The 21,549-nt window shown below is 40.8% G+C and overlaps 2 protein-coding genes across 5 annotated transcripts in view; both read left to right on the top strand.

Moving 5' to 3' along the window:
• Window positions 1–10,674, top strand: part of anos1b (anosmin 1b) — a 41,605-nt gene extending 30,931 nt beyond the window's left edge. Inside the window, exons 8-15 of one of the 2 annotated variants that reach the window (XM_020098312.2) lie at window positions 350–593; window positions 4,146–4,284; window positions 5,571–5,807; window positions 6,820–6,914; window positions 8,253–8,415; window positions 8,738–8,967; window positions 9,381–9,524; window positions 9,625–10,674. In XM_020098312.2, coding sequence (XP_019953871.2) covers window positions 350–593; window positions 4,146–4,284; window positions 5,571–5,807; window positions 6,820–6,914; window positions 8,253–8,415; window positions 8,738–8,967; window positions 9,381–9,521 — 1,249 coding nt within the window. In that variant the 3' untranslated portion in view covers window positions 9,522–9,524; window positions 9,625–10,674. The remainder of the gene's footprint in view (window positions 1–349; window positions 594–4,145; window positions 4,285–5,570; window positions 5,808–6,819; window positions 6,915–8,252; window positions 8,416–8,737; window positions 8,968–9,380; window positions 9,525–9,624) is intronic. The other variant, XM_069521678.1, reaches the window with a different exon arrangement.
• A 1,209-nt stretch (window positions 10,675–11,883) lies between these two features.
• Window positions 11,884–20,437, top strand: LOC109636675 (uncharacterized). Of its 3 annotated transcripts, none has more exons than XM_020098548.2 (10): window positions 11,884–12,006; window positions 13,517–15,287; window positions 15,946–16,051; window positions 16,300–16,447; window positions 16,580–16,627; window positions 16,831–16,908; window positions 17,260–17,397; window positions 18,468–18,551; window positions 18,814–18,864; window positions 19,089–20,437. In XM_020098548.2, the coding sequence occupies exons 2-10, from the start codon at window positions 13,790–13,792 to the stop codon at window positions 19,197–19,199; spliced, it is 2,262 nt and encodes a 753-aa protein (XP_019954107.2). In that variant the 5' UTR covers window positions 11,884–12,006; window positions 13,517–13,789; the 3' UTR covers window positions 19,200–20,437. The 3 variants fall into 3 exon arrangements, with proteins under 3 accessions (XP_019954107.2, XP_069377778.1, XP_019954108.2); XM_020098549.2 differs by lacking the exon at window positions 11,884–12,006 and adding an exon at window positions 12,034–12,226; XM_069521677.1 differs by having other exon boundaries at window positions 11,925–15,287.
• The last annotated feature ends 1,112 nt before the right edge of the window (window positions 20,438–21,549 follow it).

Here is a 21,549-nt window from a genome sequence, read left to right as displayed (position 1 = left end):
AGCGTGTGTGTGTGTGTGTGTGTGTGTGTGTGTGTGTGTGTGTGTGTGTGTGTGTGTGTGTGTGTGTGTGTGTGTGTCAGACAAGTTCATATAAAGTTCAGACCATGTCTTGGGTCAGCAACGATATTCCAGTAAAACATTTAATAGCACAAGTGAGGATTTAAATTGTAGCTTATGTTCAGCATGATAAATAAAATGTCTGCAGCTTTACTGTACATGTAGAATATTGTAAACGACACGGAGCAGGACAAACAAGTATTTCTATTTTACTGCCTCTCAGTGGAGTCGCCTTTCTCTCCACTTTAACTACCGTGAATTTGTTGTTTGACTTCCTGATTTCTGTCCTCAGGACCAGAGGAGCTGGGGTCACTGTGGCGGTGTTGTTACACTGGGAGCCCCCCACAGAGGGAGACCTGCCCGTCCACAACTACAGAGTCACCTGGATGTCTCGACATACACACACAGTGCACAAACACACACACACTCTACATGGACGCGCACATACAGTTCACAACAACATGCACACCCGCCCCACACACCCACGCACACCGGAGCAGGGTAAAAAGGAAAGCAACAGCAGAGTGACTCAGGGGGTAAGAAAACTTTCTATGTACTCAACTACACTTCATAAAAAATCTCATCATTGACTCTGTCCCCCACATACAGTGCCTTGAGAATATTTTTCACTTTTTTACCACTTTATTATGTCATAGATTTGATTTTAAATTTATAAAATAGCAATTTTTGCAGCTCATATGAAGTGTAAATGTGATTTATTTAAAATCCAAAACTAAAATCTCTGCTTACATAATCAGACAGGGACACACCATCACAACAAATGAGTAAGCCCAAATCTTATCCAAACCTAAACCTAACTCTGACACTAAAAGTCTTAACGTTTAAGCAGCTTTAAGTTGTGAGGAAAGGCCTTAAAGTTGCAACACACACACACACACTGACACACCACATATATAAGATCTATGGCTGCACCTGAGAACTTTTACTAGTCCTGTAAACACATGCACGTCACTTCCCTCGTTGTGTTTTGCTTGTGAATCCTGCAGAGGTTTTACAGGCCTGTGCTCCAACAGAACAGGTTCTGTAAACAGCTTAACAGCTTCTGTTGTGCAAGTGCTGGTGCAAACCTATTTAATATCATAGCATCTGTTGCATGTTTGAGCGACAGCATTGCACAACATAACCATGGGACCAGCTTGTTCTCCCTTTGAACCTTACATTCATTCTTGATACGAGACATTAAATAATAGCTTTAAATTAAATTGTGTCCTGCTGAACCACCTGTGTCCAATAAAACTTCGTACAAATGTGAATTAGATGGAGACATAGAGCAACTCCCCAGATGTTTCAATTAAGGATGTGGATTTATATAATGAGCAGAAATGAGGTGATAAAAAAAACATGGTCTTGCTGTTCAGTGTAATTGTTGACCTTGCATTCATAAAACTTACATCCCTCTAAAACGGATTAAACCTAAAGTTAATTTGGGTTTTGTGGATGTGGTTTTTTTATACACTTACATGCTGATACATTTACCAAAGTTGTGCAGTATTTCAGATCTGGTTTGGACATATTCACCCTTTAATAGCTGTTTGGCGTGCTCTCCCATTACCGAGGTCTTCTGCAGAGTTCTTGTGCATGTGTCCCACGTGGATCTGAAAATGCAATATTGTCCTCGGGCAGACACGACATTATCTTCATGGGACATAACTTAGTTAGAGCGCTATGACAACACGGAGGTCCGGCTTTACGGCACTTGAATAACATGGTAACTTAGCCGTTTTCTCCGATCAGACATGTTAAAGGGACTGATATTTATGAGTGTGTGCAATTTGGTTCAGATTCAAATACAGATCTAGATCTAGTGAATTTAAAGGTGGTTTCATAAGGAGACTGTTGCATAGCACAACATGAAAATCAGCTCAAACATGCACAAAGCATGAGAATGATTGCCTCTAAATTCTTTAAAAATACAACAGATTTCTTAATGTACTTTTGAAATTGCAGTTAATGCACCAATAACAGGGGGGGATCGCTCTCCTGGTTATACTTCACAGTTCATCTAAGTCCAGTTGGCAACACCAAAATACCCATAATCACAGACAACAACACAAACAGACATTACAGCTTTGAACAACCGCTGTGACTCCCTGTGTAGCGAGTACCCGGAGATTTTCTTTCCTTTTAAAATGGAGTAAACAGGCCAAATTGTGAATGATGAAAGTCGTCTCTGCGCAGGAGGATCCATCAGCTTCAGTTCGACCGAACTTTGAAGCGAGAATTCATTTAGCGAAAAGAGGAGGGGGGAAAAAAAACATAAACATCAGAGTCTTAAGGTTTTAATGTAAGCGCACTCATATGGGCCCAGCTATCCTAAGTAGTAATGGTGATCCCAGACTGAGCCTGGTGGAGCCATTTATCTGTAGTGTGGTCCTCTGTTCTGCTTGGCTGGGAGGCCTGGAATTTAAATGAGGCCCCTTAACTAGTATTTCCTACTTGCAGCTGCATCCAGACACACACAGAGACATGCAGCATCACAACAGGTAGGAAGGAACGAGCAGAACCTTACTAAATAGCTTTCATATCATACAGAGCATTGATATTTTATGACTCCCCATTATTTTATGGCTCCCCGTTACCACATGGTGATATATTCCCTCGATGTTTATAAAGCACATATCCTGTCAATCAGGAATTTATGCAGGACTGGAGGGATTCAGCATTAACCCCGGAGTAACAGAGGAAATTGAAGGAAGTAGAAGTAATTCAAACAAGACAAAAAGACTCTGCTGAATCAGTGCTTTTAAATATACATCAGCTTCTTACATTTAATGTCCACTGACATTATTTGCCAAAATAGAAATCCAGGCTTCACTCTTTCTCTCACACACACACATGCACACATGCACACAGCTGTACAGGCCATATGTTTTGTCTATCTTCAGAGTAATGGAAATACTTCTACCCCATTTTGTCTGCAGGTCACCAAGACACTGCTTTTAACTTGCTCTTGTCTAATTCTGTCTTAAGTGTATGTGCACACGGAGCGCACACACACACACACACACGCTGAGACACAGACTTGTTATCATCCAAGCATCTCTTTGTTGTGACTAGCTCGAGTCCACAGACAGAGAGGCCTGACTGACTAAGAGCTTGTTAATGAGCTGTCAGTCAAACGACGGGCTAATGTAGAACAGGTCTGCACTGTCAGTCAAAACGTGGGGCGCACGCAACACGATGATGAAGATGATGACAGTGATGATGATGATGATGATGATGCAGTTTCTTTTGTTTAATGTTGGCTAGGTTTCATGAGACTGGGTTATTGCAAGAAAAACTCATTTGTGTCATCTAATTCACAGACGTATCAGTTTTGGCATTTATTGTTTGTCGATGTGTGTCAGTATGAGAACTTTTATTTTTAATGGATGAACAGAAAAATGTTGCATGTTTACAGTTAAAAATAGTTTATTTTACTTTATTATATATACTCTATTTGTGTTTCCTTTTCATTAGTTTTTTATTTTATTAGTTTTTTTTTATTATTTATGTATTATTAAAAATGTAAAATATCAAGCCTCAATTACATTACACAATCATGACGACACCTTTGGAATCCGTTGTTCTTATATATACAGTATGAATATCCCTGTATCTGAAATTTGAACTCCCTCTGCATCAATCACCAAAAATCTGTATCAGTCAGCCTCTAAGTAGCCAAGAGCTACACGTCCAAAAGTCAAAGGCTATTCTGAATTATTGCATTTATGGAGCTCTTCTTTAGTTTTAACCTCCATTATTTAAAGTGCTTTACATTACAAGGTTAGGATAGAAAAATGGGAGGTGCACGCTCTCTCCCCCTTGTCTCAGACGCACTGACGGGAACAACCACATTTTCTCCCTTCGTGCACTTAGGTCCATCCATCATCTAAAAAGAAAAAGTCATGACTTCATTTATTCAGTTTCAGATCATCAGTATGTTTTCACTGATGTTATTAAAACTGTGTTTAATTTAACTTCAAGGGTTGAGTGAATGTTCCTTTCGGTCAGTGGACGACCCGCTCCACCTCCTGACCCGCAGCCTTTTCTTTAATCCATGTTTCTCTTTATTTCATGTGTTGCAGGCGCAGTGTGAGTTGTGGCTGCAGGGTCTGCTGCCTGCAACGTCCTACTTCCTATCTGTGCAGACAGTCGCCTTCTGGGGTCAGAAGAGGCTGAAGAGTCCCAGAGTTCAAACTGTTTTCACCACAATAAGTCGTGCAGGTAAACAAAGTGTTTTTCTAATGACCTAAAATCTATATCATGTTATATTTTCAGTATTTCACAATGCTATATTTATGCACATGGTTTATGTACTGTATGTCGTTTCTCTGTCTGTCTGATTTACTTATTTTTTGTCTGTCTGGAGTAAACTTGAAATAATCTTTGCAGTGGTTGTAGGGACACAGTTCTGCAAAAGGTTGACGGTTAAAGTCTGTGTAGAGCTGCAGTTTACAACACTTTCTCTCCACAGCTGCTGTTCATTTTAAGGAGTAATTATTCTGGGTGTAGAATATGTGGTCTAATATTACATACCATGAATCCAGTGTTTTCACCGATGCCTGAACGTCCTCTCGCTCAACATGTTGGATGAGCACCGTGTCTTTTGATAAATGAGAGGCTGGTGTAAAGTTACCTTGAAATATTTCAAAGTTGCAGTAACAGGCACCAAAGGTCCAGTGAGTTTAGAACAGTTTGGTCTTGTAGGAATAAACTTTATGGACTATAAAGGTATAAAGCTCAGTGAACTCATGTAGTGCAGCTGCACAGTTTGCGTAGCTGTAGCTCAACAATGCAAACAGTGACGCAGGTACATTTTTTGAACATTTCATTAACTTGTCACAGCATTTATGAATGGTTTATGTCTACGGCTGTTAACAGAGCAATGCATTATTGATTTTCTGCTGGTGCTGACTGTCAGCATATTCTGTCTGTACCTGCAGCTGCAATGTTTAAACACACACACGCAGTGGAAAGAGATGTTAATGATCGTCAAGGCAACAGAAGTATTTATAGGTGACCTATCGGTTGGCCCAGAGGAGGATTACAGCCAGCTGCTGCTCAATTATCAAACCACATACCGACTATTTAATACGGAACACATTGCCATTCATAATCAAGCAGTATTAATATTTGACATGGTTTCACACAGTCCATGTATTGGCATCGTTAATGTGGCGCTAATGAGGGTCAGAGAGGCCGTATAAAGCCAGTTAGTGAATGAATTAACTGGAACGTTAGCTTACATCTGCACTTTCGTCATCACTTTATGATATTTCATGTAATCTCAGTCATGTGATGTTAACAACTCTCCCGTGTCAATTTTAAATGTTCATGTGGGTCTGAAAAATAAAGGTTTGGTAGATTTTATTGAGCAAGAGACCAGTTTTATTTATTTATGAGATTTGACATTTAAATAATTTTAATTCGTAATGTTCTGTTTATTGTTATTTCCACTCCTCTCCTCTCCTCTCCTCTCCTCTCCTCTCCTCTCCTCTCCTCCACCCAAGGCGAGGACTTCTCCAATGAGCTCCCCTCTTCGTCCTCTTCCTCATCTTCCTCATCTCCTTCTCTGTCATCCTCCTCCCCTTCTGCTACCTCTGACCTCCACCAGTCCCCCTCTCACCCTCAGCCTGACTCCCCCCGAAACCCCGTCACCCCTGAAAACCTGCGCCTTGAGGTCGCCGCCCCTCATTACCATGACAACCAGCTGCAGGTCAAGGTGTTCTGGAAGTGGCCTCATCACGGTGAGTAGCTTTGGAAATGTAACTCAACAATAACATTTCAGAAACACCAAAAAACCAAAGAGAAGGAAAAAGAAAAGGAGGAAAGATTAGCCAATATAAGATTAGATCATATTTTCTGTACAATGTTTGAATGAAATTAGGTTCTAATAATCTAGTGGGGGGGCTGCTAGCGAAGACCTGGCCCTTTGCTGCATGTCTTCCCCGTTCTGTCTCCCATTTATAGCTTGAACTGTCTTGTCAATTAAAAATCTAAATGCCCCAAAAATGCATCAAATGAAAACTCAGGTCCTTTAAAGGGATTCACTACCTACAGGGAAGAGAATCTGCAGCTCCCCTTGTGTCTGTGAAGGTTATTGTTTACATGCACTTCCTACTCAGCAACAAACCACAGACACAGAATAGTGAATCCTTTCGCAGCTAAAGGCCCAAATTTACTACTGGATGCATAAATACACACGTGATGGCTGACACGTTCTAAATGACCTGTGTGAGCTTCAATGATTGACTTTTTATTTTAACCCACGATGGACTGGTGATCTGTCCAGGGTTTTGTCCCACCTCTTGTTTAATGTCAGCTGCGATTGGCTCCAGTCCCCCCTGGGACCCTCAAAGGATAAAAGCTATAGATGATGGATGGATGGATGTTTGCTGCAAGTTGAACATATCAATTTCAAGGGTGATGATATATTAATGCTGGGTTCACAACTGCTGCCCTGCAAGTGGCCCGAGTAGAAGAATCAGTTATCCCGATTCTTTCTGTTCCTGTTCCCGCTGGAGACGATGTCAGAGCTTCACCGGGATCAGAAACCTCATCATCTCCTGACAAGATAAAACATGCAAATCAAAATAGGAAAATGTAAAACAGTGAAATGGAGAGAGAGATTATCAGTTTGCATCATGACATAGTTTCCTCAGGTTCCAGACAGTATGATTCCAGATCCCGCAGATAAAAAACAAACCCACGTACATTTACTGTCTGTCTCTCTTGTGTTTTCTTCGTTGTGCTCTGCAGGCAGACAGAAACACCCTGGTCCATACATTTTGCGGTGGCATCCACATACCTGCAGCACTAATGTTACAAGCACTGAGAAAACAACAACTGTGCAGGTACCAGTACCCCGGCTGAGTTTTATGTGTCTCTGTGATTGTGAAGTTGTGCACAGGTGTCGTGTTTCTGTGTGAACATTGTTGTTGCATCCCTGTGTGTGTGTGTGTGTGTGTGTGTGTGTGTGTTAGAGATCAGATTTCATCGCCATAACTCAGATCAGTGTGGAATGCTCTCCTTGTCTCGCTGCCAAATTCTCTGTCTAACATCACATTTACAGTATCATAACCCTGTCAGATCCCTGGCTGAGGTATCCTACATTTATATTCCTGTATGTGTGTGTGTGTGTGTGTGTGTGTGTGTGTCAGGTACATTTTGTTTCTTAAAGTAATACCCTGTGTAATTTTTACCAGCCGCAACAATGTGGGTTATCATGGCGAAATATGGTATTGGAGATACCTACTGTGTTTTGAAGTGCCACAGAGGAAGTTTTGAGTACTTTAACAGGTGTCTGTCCGTCGGTCTGTCTTTTCTGACCGTCCATCTGTCTGTGCACAGAACAACTGTCCAACATACAGTTACAAAACTTTGTAACAGTTGTGTAGTTGATTTCCAAATTAAGTTTGAGTTCAAAGATGTGTTTTGAGCAAGGCCACCAGACGTTGAATCTGTTTTTTCTGATTGTGATATATGATTTGCTATGGGACAACACCCGTCAACAATGTAGCTTTGACTACGGAGTATTCACAGGTCCGAACATCAACATGTGTCACGGTGTCTAATGCTTTTCAGTAAACCTCTTCTGTAACACTCACCGTCCAGGATCATGTAAGGTGTTTGTGGTTTGTCTGCCTGGAGAAAGTTGTTACACAAAAGGTAGTGTGATCTAAACAGAACAAAACCAAACTGACAGATACAAAAAGTAAAAGCCTCCGCAATTAAAAACAAACATTATTGCTGGGTTGGAACATTGAATTGCATTAGGTTGTACAGTTGTTCCTAATCGACTGGTAATTCAGTGGTTTGACTGAAATGGATCTATGGGTAATGCAACTCAGAAAATGATATTTTAAACCCAGAGAAGAAACGTGTGTGCGCGTGCGTGCGTGTGAGAAATAGAAAAGTGATCTGAGCAATTTGAGGTCACAGAACATGATTTCTGTTCATTGAAGTTCAGACTTTTTAAACAGTTACACCAGCTCTTGCCATTCGAAGCTGCCAGCCTACAGATCTGCCAAGCACTGCTTCAGACGCCGGTGTTTATTTTAACATGGCTGCTTGTAGGAGACAGGTTTCCAAACAAACATGGAGATAATATGGACACTTTGTGGAACTTCACTTTTAACAACCAGTTCTGTCCAGATTTTTACCCCTAACACGACTTGATTTTCTTTCTCCAGGGCACTCATCACACCATCACGGGTCTGCTGTTTGCCTGTAAGTACCAAGTGGCTGTGGCGATGAAGTCCGACCCCGGGTCAGAGGCTGTTGCCTGGGTTACGACCCCGACTTGCTCCTCCATCAGGGTCAGAGGAGGCAAAGCTTTGCCCTGCAACACTGAGGGTAGGAGTAACTAAACACAGATGTAAAGGCAGTTTTTCATTGACCTACCTGATCCTTCATGCTTATTTAACATTTAGTTTCCTTGAAGTGGCTCCTGCGACTCATGTCGTCTTCTTTTGGGAAGATTAAGACAAATTGTATAAGAACTGAATTTGCACTTGCACGTACTCACACACTAAGACGCCCCATGTTATCTACCTACACAGTCACAGTAGATCAATGCATTTCAATTAATTGAACTGAACAAACACCCAGACATCTTTGTGTAAGAACCATCAAACCCAATGAGAAGTGTTTATGAGTGATCTTTTGTCTATGTCAGAGCGCCTCCTGTCAGGCAGAAAGGTGGTACTGCGTCCAGAAAGGCTGACGGCAGATTTTCAACGAGTCAACGGCTCCTTGCTCGCTACGTTTCGCTGGAGAATGTCCCAGCATGCACTGGACCCGGCAGCTGTCGAGGGGTTTCAGTTCACCTGGACACTACAGTCGGTTATCACGTCAACAGAAGAGCAGGATGACACACTCATCTCACAGACGCAGACGATTGCACCGGTGAGACAGACAGAAGGGTTTACACACAGTGACAGCATTTTATTGTGTTAGTAGCAGGAAGGAAATACTGTTTTAAATAATATAATACAAATGGAAAAGTAAAGAAACGTTATAAAAAATGTCCCTGTAATAGATAAAATATAGTTTTCTTGATTTCTTGATATTTGTTTTTAAACAAATCCTGCCTCTTCGCCTGATATAACTTATCATGAGCTTTATTATTGTCTCACATTAACACCACCAAAATAACAGCAAATACACAGTCTACTGTAATAACAATGTATAATGGGGACACTTTTTTTGAAAAACAATGTTTTTTACTGTAACACTTGCACTGTTTATTTCTTAATCAGTCAGATGACTGGTTGGGGAAGAATTATGTGATCGAACTAAATCTGGCTCTTCATCCACAGTCTCAGCGGTCGGTGACAGTTCATGGTCTTCAGGCCGATAGTGTCTACCAGCTGCAGCTCCAGGTGCTAACAACAGGGGGCAGCAATGGCGCTGCAGTCTCCAAGACCATTCATACTCCAGCAACCAACACCAAACTTTGATAGGTAGGAGTGCTCTCTCTAAAACATTCTTTAAAACCCTTGAAAACACTTTTATCTCTTCAAATGATCAAATTCAAATCCTGTGTCGAATCATCTCTTCCAGGCCTCAAACTGCATCATCCGCCAGCGACTGCTGCACCACTCTCATCTTCACCAGCCTCCACTTCCCTGTTGTGTTCCACAGTTTAACATATGTTCATTGCAGTTCATGTTCAAACAACCTGCGCAAAGCTTTAAAATAAAATAAATTCCTCTGCATAAAGATTTTCATATGAAAGGTATTTTCTGCTCTGACTTTTTTTTTCAAACATCAGGAAAGCTTTGCTCATTAATCATCTGATAAAAGGTTAAACAATATAGTTTTTTTTAATTTACTGTAACTGTGCATGGGACCATTTTAAAAAGCACCAAATACTTACAGTTAGTCTCAGCAGTGACACGTGTTTCCTTAAACCATATTTCCTCCAATTCCTTATTAAAAACTGCAGCATTTTAACCAACGACTCCTTTTGGCATCAGTAACCACAGTGCCACAGCGTTTATGTGAAAAGTGAGACTTCTCCCGCGGCTGCACGTGTTCTGTGTTCAGGTAGGACTGATGACGTCTGATCACCTGACACCATTGGAGCCAAACGACACGTGTAAAGGGACTTTATTATGCCTATTGTTTTTGATCATGCTAGTAGAGAATAATATAGCACTGACCTTATGTACAAATAGTGATGTATAGCAACAGACTGTGTTTATTTCAATGCATTATCTTTAAAGCCAGTGGGTCTGACTCGGTTTGCAGAAGTGTTGAATTAAGCTCAAATATTTTTGATATTTTGTTCATATGTTAAAAAAAACTGTCCGAATTTGCTCGTTTGATACTTTTTGGACATTACGTCCATTTCACTCATCGATGATATGTGACATTTTCTCACAGTTGATTTATCTGTGATGGATTTCTTTGTTTTGCAAAAGTCGTGTCATCAGTTTGAAAAGGCTGGGAGCTACTAATGTCGAGTAGCCAGTCATTATGTTAATATTCTCTCTATGTAACCTTTTACTGTTGATTCTTTTGTACTTAATTCCTTTACTTTTTGTCTGTTAGTTTTATTTATTGTTTTCCAGTCTTAGATTTTTATAATTAAAGATTATCAGGACACTGTGTGTGTTGTTTCAGTGATCTCATGGATAGAAATGAAGGACGTGTCATTATACCCAGAAACAAACCACCACACTACATCTGGAATGGTTTTGGATTGATTGATTAGGATAGTGGCTATAAATAAATGTATAACTACATGATTATAGTTTTGCATATGTGAATATAATAGTTTCACAGACATCTTTAGTAGTACGATTTTAACTGTTGGTCAAAAAAAATCGATTAAGTACTTCCACGCATCAGGGAATGATGAACATTTTCTAAACTGTATTATTAATCAAAGGTATTTATAATGAAAATCATTTTAGGACATAGTTCTCCTTTGGTGGAATAATTGATTACACTAATGCACTGTATGTTATAATATATATGTACAAGGCCTATTCACCATCTTGCTCTTTGTTCTAAAATAATAAAATATAATACAATATATTGTAATATGCTTGGTTGAAAATAATTGATTAATCACAACTTTACAAAAAGCTTTAGACTGGAGCAACAAGATGGGCGATAGATGTACGTCTGTGATGTAAATTATTTGCATCATTATTCATCATCATGTACAGACTCAATGATACAGAGTAGATCTAAAGCTTTTTGGGGTCCCGGGACAGTTGTCCACCCAGCTATGTAAAATTAAATTAAACTTAATGGAGGAAATTCCCAATTTCAAAACTCTACTCAAAAAATCTTGATTGAGAGAATGAAACAAAAGGTAAGAAGAGGTCGACTCACCATTCAGGAAGATTTGTTTCACACAAACTCCTAAAATCGATAATAGAAATTTAAGTGCCTTGTTTCATTAAAGATGAAATTTAATATTTAATATCAAATAGGAATCATTTCATAAATGTCTTCAACTAGAAGAAAGTCTGGATGATTCCTCATAAATACCTGATTGTGAACACATAAGAATAATAATTTCCCTTTAGAAATATTCACAAATACTATCCTGCCACTCACTGCATGCTAAAAATCTAAAGAGACGTAAAGCACAAACTGTCAAAAATGTTTTCAAAAACTTAGTGATTTTTTTTTACCATAAACTTATTAACCCTTATTATTGATTTCATCATCTTAAACAATTTAAAAAACAACAAACAAATCTAATTTTCCACGTTTGAAAAAGTGATTAAAACCCGCAACGTGTATTTCTCTGAACATCTTTGTGTAAAATAACAAACATCTGGTTGCGTGTCCTCCGTGTGACGACGATTTCTGGAGACTCGCGGACTCGGCGTCGTGACGTCATCAGCGAGCGACGACAGCTCGGACTGTTGTTTTTTTCGAACCGTGTCCTGATGAAACTGTGTTTGTCGTCTCACTGACGAGGTAAAGTCTCCTTCTGTCTGTTTCCGCTCTTCTGTCCCAGCTTCTCTTCCTCACAGTCTCTTCACTCACTGACTCCCTTCCTCCTCCTCTCCTCCTGACGCCTCTTAACTTCCTCCTGAAAATGGAGGAATTGTGTGTTATCGCCGCTTTGTGTGTTGTCGCCCGTGTTCGGCTGCAGCTAGCGGACTCGGCTAGCTTCAGGAAGGACCACTAACTCCGGGTAAACTCCGCGAAATCACATTTTTAGACCAGGTTAAATCACCTGTTGGGTTTGTTGTGTTCGTAAATGTTGCGTAGACGCGCTCCGGGAATCCGATGCCCAGGGTTAGACTAGCTTAGCTAACGCAGCTTTCGTTTAACTAGATGATTTAAATGTTTCTGAGATTTTCAGCAACACTTGGTAAAGATGCTGACGACTCATTTATCCACACGAGTGAATGAGAAGCTAAGAAAAAAGTTAACTGTCAGTGTCGTGACGTTAACAGCTAAGTATCTACTGGTTGTGTAGTTGTGATATTTTATCTTTTGTAGTTGGTTGTATGTTCACACAAATGCAGAGCATCTGAAACACATGTTAAACATCATTGTCGTTGCTGCTTAACTTCTCTTACACACACTTAATTAGTTAGTTAGTTAATTAAAGCTCACACATCAGTCGACAATAACAATAACTATACACACTCATTGATACCAGTCTCCTAAACATGCCTTGTTTTTATTCCCCCCGAGATCCTCAAACGATTCTCTGAGAAATCAATGAAATTGTGTCACAGTGTCAAAGAAAGTAAAAAATAAATGGTTTCAGGGCCTGGTCACACATACGCAAATGAGGAGCATGAAGATGAACTCTATGTGAAGCTATGCTGCGTTTTGCTTCGCTACAGGAAGCAGATGTTTTATTCATGTGTGAATAGGAGGCGCAGGTTCGCCACTGATGCTTTCGTGTGACCGGGCCATTGATCCTAACCCAAGTGGGTTCTTCCTTGGACCATGCCCCAACCCTCCACAAACTTTCAAGGAAATGGGTTGAGAAATGTTTGAGTAATCCTGCTAACAAACAGATGCAGTTGAAAATTCAACCCCCTCAACATGAACCACTGACAAACAGTAAAGAGCTGGGTTGGTGATGTGACGTCTTTATTAGGCTGTGGCTGCAGGTACTTGACTTTAGCTGAAGCGTTCCCTGTTGCATCTTATCAACCTGAACCTGTGTCCTGAGGCCAATGGGGTGATTAGGGTTGAGTGATGTTATGTGCTATTGAGGTTGTGATGTGAGTGATTTCCTTACAGTTGAGATCCGAGAGGTTGGGTGTGGGAGGAACTATTGAGTGTCATACTAAATACTGTACTTTTTATTTCTAACCTAATCATCTGAACAATCGTTTTGAACAACTTACATTAGACAGCCTTGGTCTGCTGCTTTATTTTTCTATAAATTAATAACCTTGACATTTCTTTTACTAGTTCTTTTTCTCTCTGTCTTTCTCTTTGTCTCTGTGTCTTTACTTAGGAGATCATGGTAGTGTCATTATTCCACACTCAGTCTAGATGCCACTGAGGAGACACCTGCGACCGGCCATGATATAGTCTGCTGTCGTCAATAACCTCTGTGGTGGGAAAGGCTTGAAATCGACTTTATATCCACACAGGGAAGTGTCAAGATAAAAAATAAAGAGTGAGAACACTTCAAAGCCTACTATTTTAGAGGACCAAAGGACAGGAGAGGACACGACTGTGGAGAGGGGGTGTTGGGGATGGGGTTTGAGAGCCAAAGGAGGACGTCATGGTTCACAGCGGCTCTGCTTCCCCAATGAAAACATCACCTACAGCATCACCTCATCTGACTGTTCCTGCTACAGCACCTCCTCTGCAAGTGGCACCTCCCCTAGTGCCTCCCCCTAGAGACACTTCTGGTCAGGGCCTAACACAGACCCCCGCTAAACACCTCAGCACAGACCTTACCTCTATCTGCCCTCAGCTCTCTACTACGTCTCCTGCTGATGCAGATCCTGTTGTTACACCAGCAAATGCACTTACAAGCAACTCCAGCCCAGCCTCATCCTGGTCCTCTACGCAGACAACAACCCCTGCTCAGGGCCCAGTCAATGGCCGTACATCAGGCAGGAAGAGGACTCCTAAGGCCTGTGATTGTTGTGGACCCAACAGTAAAGGACACAATGTCAAAACCTCGGGCAGAGGGAGGGGGAGAGGGAGGGGAGCTGTTAAGGACCTCTGGGACATTCCAAAAAGAAAAGTGGGGGCCCAGCTGACACATATCAATAGCTTTGATTTGACCAAGGAGAAGGTAGAGGAAGCAGAGGATGAAAATGACACGTACGAGAAGGTGCACACAACTGTAATAATGGCTGATACTCACACTCTTGCTGATACTCACACCCTCCCTCCCGTGCCTGTCACATCCCTGCAGGACACACCAATAAGGAACTGTTCTGCCCCAGAGACAGCATGTACGCAGAAAAATGAGGACATGTTGATAAAGGGGTTGGAGGTTTCTGGCGAAGGTGGAAAAGGATGTGTGGTTAACAGTGATGTGGAGATGAGACTGTCAGGAATGCCAGCCAGGAGAGTGGTAGTCAGAGGTAGAGGGAGGGGAATGATGACAGGCGCAATGTTTGCATCGAAAATGAAAGTAGAAGTTAGAATTAAGAGCCGAGGCGGGGGTTGTGTGGTTACTGGGTCTCCAGTTGATGCCTCACCTCAGTCAACGGTAGCGTACAGTCTGGAAGAGAACAAAGATGCACAGATGGAACATGGAGTGCAAACTCACCCCAGCACGTTTAAATCTCCGTTCTGTAATGGGGACACAGTAAATCTGACAGACTCTGAATCTGAAGAAGACGCTAAAGAGGATAATGTGATTATGAGTGAACTGGGAAATGGACTGCTATCCATTTCAAGACAGTCAGGCTCTGCATCAAGGTCAGATACCCACAATCTTGACTCTGACATGGACCAGACTCATGATGGAACAGACCAAGGTTCTTTGCCAGTTACTCTGTCTAATGGAAATGTCACCACATCGACAGACCATAACCACAGAGTCACACCTATGGAAGTGGAAACTTCTCAGTGCCCTATTACAGTGTGCGGTGTGCAGCACCACTCGGCTTTAACAGACCACAGGCTGTACTGTCACCTGGGAACCTGGGAGAAGAAGTCGATGGAAGAAGCGTCGGGGAAGGATCTCTCAAAAGAAGCAGAGATGGACGTGAAGATGTCGAATGAAAACAGTCTGGCGCAGCTCACTGATATGGTCCATGGTAAGATGTGTTTTGAAGCATTCATGCCTCTATGTGAAAATATTTGCTCGTCCTGTCAGATTCTTATAGTCAACATGGTAAATCATTGATGTTTTTACACAGCGACAATCTGTAGGAAGTTACTGTTGAGGATCAGCATTTCATTCCCATCATATAAAATCCAAAAAGCACGTGGCCACTTCCATGAAACATTAACAAAGACTTGATAAAACTGTTTGTGCAAAATAATTACTTCCTAAAAAATGATTTCCAAGATTAGAACTACATGTATGTTTACAGTTGAGTACTTGCAAACATGTTTAGTTTGACTTAATGGTCATTAATAGTTGGAGTGAAGTAAATTATTCGATGTAGGAAAAATGCAAAAGACCTCCCAAGTTTAAAGAACAGCATCTTACATCAAACAAAAGTAGCACAGAAAACACTTACTTATTCTACCACCAGGATCTTCACATGGTTTTAAAAATTGGTCCGCAAAAACCCACAAAAATGTCTTGAATATAAACTTCTTATTCAAAGCGTATCAGTGCACAGGCTTGGATGTGATTAGATTAGAGTTCAGAAATCCTATTTTGAATTTGGGGTTTAAAACAACCCTGTCATTGTGATTCATGCAGTAGGTCATATAATTGCATCATAACGATTTGGTCTGTTTCAGATTTTCTGGAGAGCTTCTACATAAAGTATGGCAGTTTCATTCCCCTCAGTGAGACAGACGTCCTGGAACACCTGAAGAAGAACGGCAACTCTGACTTCAGCAAGTGGTTTGTACATGCACCCACCCACTCGCCTAATCGAGCCTATGAATGTGGAATTGGTATTCAGTAAATAATAAGCAGAAGAACCTACATGAGTTTGATTTGTGTTTAAAGACTTTATTTTAGTCATGTTATTTTCATCTGTGAACTTCCGAATTTCCGTCTTTATTTGTAAATATTCTTCAAACGCCCTAGAAGATAGAAAAAATACCCCAGAGGTTTGTGTTCAAATTGAATTCCTCCTCCTCCTTCAGGGGCCTGGACATTAAACGAGCAATGACTCGGTACAGGTCGAGCCTGGCCTCTGCTCCTGTCCCAGGCTTCATGGTGATGTATAACAAACACTCCCTGGGCCTGGAGGACCTGGGCACACTGGAAGAACAGAATTGGCTTAATGACCAGGTAAAGAAGGAAGAAAGGCCTGGACACAGTTCTCATAATGAACATATTTGAAGCCAGAGGGTTTAAAAGAAAATAACCTTTGTTGATTTTAGTGTTTTTCTTTGCTCTTTACCTGCTCTTATATCTGGTCAGATCATCAACATGTATGGAGAACTCATTATGGAAGCAACTCAACAAAAGGTAAGTGATGATCTGTGATTCAGAGTTTCCGTGCAGCCCAAAAGGATATAGAATAATATTTATACATTGTAAAAATGACTCACTGTTAGATTCTAAACTTCTGTTTAGACGCATGAGATACTATTTAGACACACTTAATAAAACAGTTAATGAAGTCCTTACTGTGCGATGTGTTAACATGATCTATTATTTCTCTCTTTCAGGTTCATTTTTTCAACAGCTTTTTCCATAAGCAACTTGTTGCCAAGGGTTACGATGGTGTGAAGAGATGGACTAAAAAGGTAAGTTGTTTTCCAGTTGCTTTAAAAGAAACTTTATTATCACATCACAGTTATATTTCCAGCTTTTCATTTGACATAGACATTCAGTGCAGTTTCCCAGAAGCAGTTTCCCCTTTTTATTTGGTTCTGTTGCAACATTTAAAAAGTTTCTTCTTTGGGTTATGTCCCACCCCCTCCACAAAGTTTCATGGAAATCGGTTCTGTCTAGTATTCTGTCTATAAACTATTGCCTTGTAATCTGTAGCTCTTATTGAGTTTTGATTATTCCAGGTAACATATCATAGACATTTGTGTCATTTTGTATTTTGTATATCTAACTTGTGCCTGTGTGTAATTTTGGGGTTCCTCTAGGTCGACCTCTTCTCCAAGTGGCTGTTGCTAATTCCCATTCATTTAGAAATCCACTGGTCTCTCGTCACGGTCACCATGGCAACCAAAACCATCAGTTACTACGACAGCCAAGGCATCGTCTTCAGACACACCACAGATGTGAGTCCTCTGTCCTTGTCTCTGTATTCTGAGATGAGGATCCTTGTTGCAGATTTCTTAAATTTTCTGTGACGAAAACGAGAGACAAGATCATGAGTTAATCAATTGTCTCTGTTCTCTGCCCTGACAAATTATATCACAGTCAATTCCAACCCGTCTTATTATTGCAAAGTCTTGACTTCCATGATCATACCAATTGTCTGCAGACAACATTAGATATATTCTCTTTTATGAACAGACAAGAAAGGAAAGGTTCTGTGGAAGGAAATCTGAGGATGGTTCAAATCAGATACAAGAGGAGAGGATAGAGCGTTGGGTCAATATTCGTCCTCAGCATTCATTCTAGAAGAAACCAACACGGTGTGCAGAGTTTATGTCTCACTGAGCTAATGAGGTTCTGGAGACTTGTGTCTTCCCTAACATGTTCCTGAAATGAATGGAAAGTATTCAGCTTGTCAGAGAAAGGCATCCTGAGGTTCACGTGTCCAGTGACCATGACTCCTCCACCACCGGTGATAACATATAAGTGAGGACAATTATAACTGTAGTGAGTGATGTACGTCAAACATATGGACATGACCAAAGACAGAAAGCATGTATAGTAAGGCCAGGCTCTCATGGACACGTTTGCCAGTATGAAAACTTTTCATGCATTATGTTTAGATTTTACATTTCTTTGTCATATGGGTTTGATATTTTACAATTTCTAAAAAATCTGTTTATTGACTTTTTACTTTTTAATTTTTTACTCACTAATATTAGTATTTGCATCAGCCTCCCAAAAAAGCTAATTGGTGGAGCTCTATTTTTCATACAGAGCTTAAGATGTTCTGGTTGATTGATCATATTGATCATATTCTCACTGTTTCCACTTAGTGAGACTCATGATTGTCGTCCATAACCTCCACCTCTGAAAGTTCAGGATTGTTTTAAATGTTTGATTTGCTGCCTCACAGTAGCAGTGTGAAGGAATCAAAATGTTCTAACAATGTTCATCATTTGCACCATTTTCACTGAAGTGTAACTGTCCTCTATGTGTACATGTGTGTCTGTGTGTGATGCTCTGTCAGAACATTATGAAGTACCTCCAGTCTGAAGCCAGAGAGAAGGAACAGACAGCGTTTCAGAAAGGCTGGAAAATTACTATCATCAAGGTAAAGCTGAGCCCTGATTATAATTGTCATGTTGCGTTCACTTTGTCCTGAAACTGCAGTGCAAAGTGGAAACCTCCTTATTGCCAGGTTGATTATGAACAGGACTCTGTCTGAGTTACATTAACAAAATAATCATACGGCTTTTTATCTCAGGCAACAATTTCTAAATCAGTCTTACTACTAAGTCAACAACTGATAAAGCTGTATGCATGTGCGGTAGATTCACACACAACTGCTTGACTGTGACCTACTGACTCCTCAGGGTATTCCTCAGCAGAGAAACGACAGCGACTGTGGAGTTTTTGTCCTCGAGGTGAGACATTCTTTACAGCTGTCCTCCCATCCTTCGTTTATCACCCAGTACTTTGAATTCTTTGCCTCATCCGTCCTGTGTCCTGGCAGAAAAAGAAATAAAGTAGATGTGTCCTGTCTTTCCTGCCTCCACAAATGTGATCTGTGCTCACTCTCCTGAGGGGCTAAAGACAGAGAGAAGCTTCTGTCATTTCTTTTATCTCACCTTCTCTTTCTGTCCATCAGTACTGCCGTCGTCTTTCAGTGAAGCAGCCGCTGCTGTTCAGTCAGGAGGACATGCCTCTCATCCGAAAGAGAATCTACAAAGAACTGTGCGACTTTCGCCTCAACGACTGAACGACCAAATATACTCTTTCACTCGCTGACTGCTTCTGAGACTTCCTGTCCCAGTGTGTCAGGCAGCCATTTTCACAGACAGCCTGATACACAAGCTAATACGACCACGGCCACCCATGTTCCAGGGAGCTCGAGCCGCCCGTCGCAGAGTGGCCGTCACTTGGGACTTTTGAAGTTTAGAGTCTGCAGCTTAACAGATTTTTTTTCTACATGCAAGCTTGCCAAGAACTACTGACGTGGACCCCTACTGACCCCAAAAGATGCTGGACCCCGCACACTTCAGGTTGCTTTTGCTTTCTACATTTACCATCCCCAGAGGACTTCATCCAAATGGCCCAACAGCCACCTTTCTGAACACAGAGGGGTTCTGACTTTGACTGAGGATGCAGGCGTCGGAGCAGCCTGGACCAACGGGAAGGACTTTCCCTCACAAATGGAATGGCCTTATATCCTTCATGGCCATTTTAAAGTGAATAAAGCATTTGTTTTAGGTTTATTTTATGATGGACTTTTCAGCCGCATCATGCCTACAATAACACACATTGTCCAACGTGGTAATGAAGGTTTGTGATTCAGTGAACCAACAGTTCACTTTAAACTTGAAAGTTTGCGCTGGTTACATTCTCTCGGACTACAGATTTATTTGCACGGTCAAAGGCCTAGAAATAGAAAATCAGAATGTACTGATGGTGTTATCCTCCCGGCTGAGACAGAGCACCACAGAGGCACAGTTCTGCTGTGGCCTGAAACAGGGAGATGTGTTTTTTTTTTCTTCGTTAAGTTTTTGACATCTGCTCTCCAAATCATTTCATATTAAAATTCCACTTTTTCCACCACATGCTTTTCTGCTGTTTTGTCTGTTTTTCCTCTGATCACGTTTTGCACATGCAACGACGTCAGTGACGGTTTGACTTTTGAATCCATCGGTTTGAGTGGAAAACAGTTTCTGATCCTGGTTAGCAAATTTGACGTTAGCTGTTCAGCTTGCTGCTGAGAAGTTGTTTTTGTTTTCAGGCATTTCTTCAGCTTTATGTTGTCACTCACAGAGAAACAAGTGAACCTCAGTTCTTTTGATTTAAATCTTCTGTCCAACCTTGGTTTTGTTGTTGTATTCACTTATGTGTATTTACAGATTGTATTGTACTTTTACTGGCCTACTACTGTACATACTTGCTTTGACTAAACACCACGGCAGTTTCGAGACTGTTTTTATCGTTGTTATTAAAAAGCCAATTCTGCTCGGAGTCTGAGAAGTGAATTTGTTGCAGCTTTTCTCGTCTTTTTTTCGAATTCGCCAAAATGCTGAATTGATCAGGGACAAAATGAGACATCAATGACAAATGATGAGATGACTTTTTTTTTAAGCTGTTAGAATAGAGATGTGTATTATTTCTTTTTATAAAAACAAAATTGATATGCCCAAATAACCACATTCATCCAGCAGCGTCTGTTTGAAATGTTTCTGTCGGATATCTTTCAGATCCAGAACCAATTAGGAAAAAATGTCCAAGCAGAAAGTGATAAGAGGAATTGACTTCATTAAAAAGAAAGTGAATTGTCGCTTGTTCAGTGAGTGGGTGATGTCAGGAAACTTCAATTTCAGTGAGTCTTTAAAGATATGATCAAAGAAAATATGTTGTGATCAGATTATAATGATATTACCTCAAAAACAGTTCAGGCTGCATTGCTGTGTATTTACCAGAAGAGGGGGCCCTGTGTTGCCATAGAAATATTTTTTCTTTGGTATCCCTCCAGAGCACAAGGTCAGACACATTGGCCCAGAGCTGGAGGAAGTTTGAGTGTTGCTTAAGGGCACTTCAGTGGGGAATATCTACTTGCTTGGGTGCTTGACCCATGGCTGCAGGGTAAAGGATGGACCTCTTGTTACTGTGTGTTTCAATGCATTCAGAATCTATACCCTGACATTTTTTTCAGATAAGTTTATGTTGCAGCTTTAACATGAATTTGATGTTTTTTTTGCTCATCAAATTACAATATCATGACAAAAAGTTGTTTTTCTGCAAATTTATCAAAAAGGATAATCTGAAATCTGAAACTGATATAAGTGCTCTGACTCCTGGAATCTACGCTGATTAGAGTCTGGTTCATTTCGTTGATTGATCATGTGATTTGAAAAAAATACTCAACCGTGTATTTAAAGTCTCACAGTTGTATGTAAATGTAAATTCAGCCAAGCCATGAGGTTGAAGCATCTGCCTTCAGACTCAGAGAGAAAAAGGAGTGAGTCCAGGCACAGTTCTGGGGAACCCTGCAAAAATAAAAGCTCATGTGGCCTCCATAGATCTTAAATGCAACCTTAAAAGAACTGAGCAGTCAGGAAGAGAGGGAC

This window comes from Paralichthys olivaceus, chromosome 3 (assembly GCF_024713975.1).
Source record: "Paralichthys olivaceus isolate ysfri-2021 chromosome 3, ASM2471397v2, whole genome shotgun sequence".
Taxonomy (NCBI): Eukaryota; Metazoa; Chordata; class Actinopteri; order Pleuronectiformes; family Paralichthyidae; genus Paralichthys; species Paralichthys olivaceus.
Note: the sequence above shows the minus strand (reverse complement) of the source record. Positions and strands in the feature narration are given on the sequence as shown.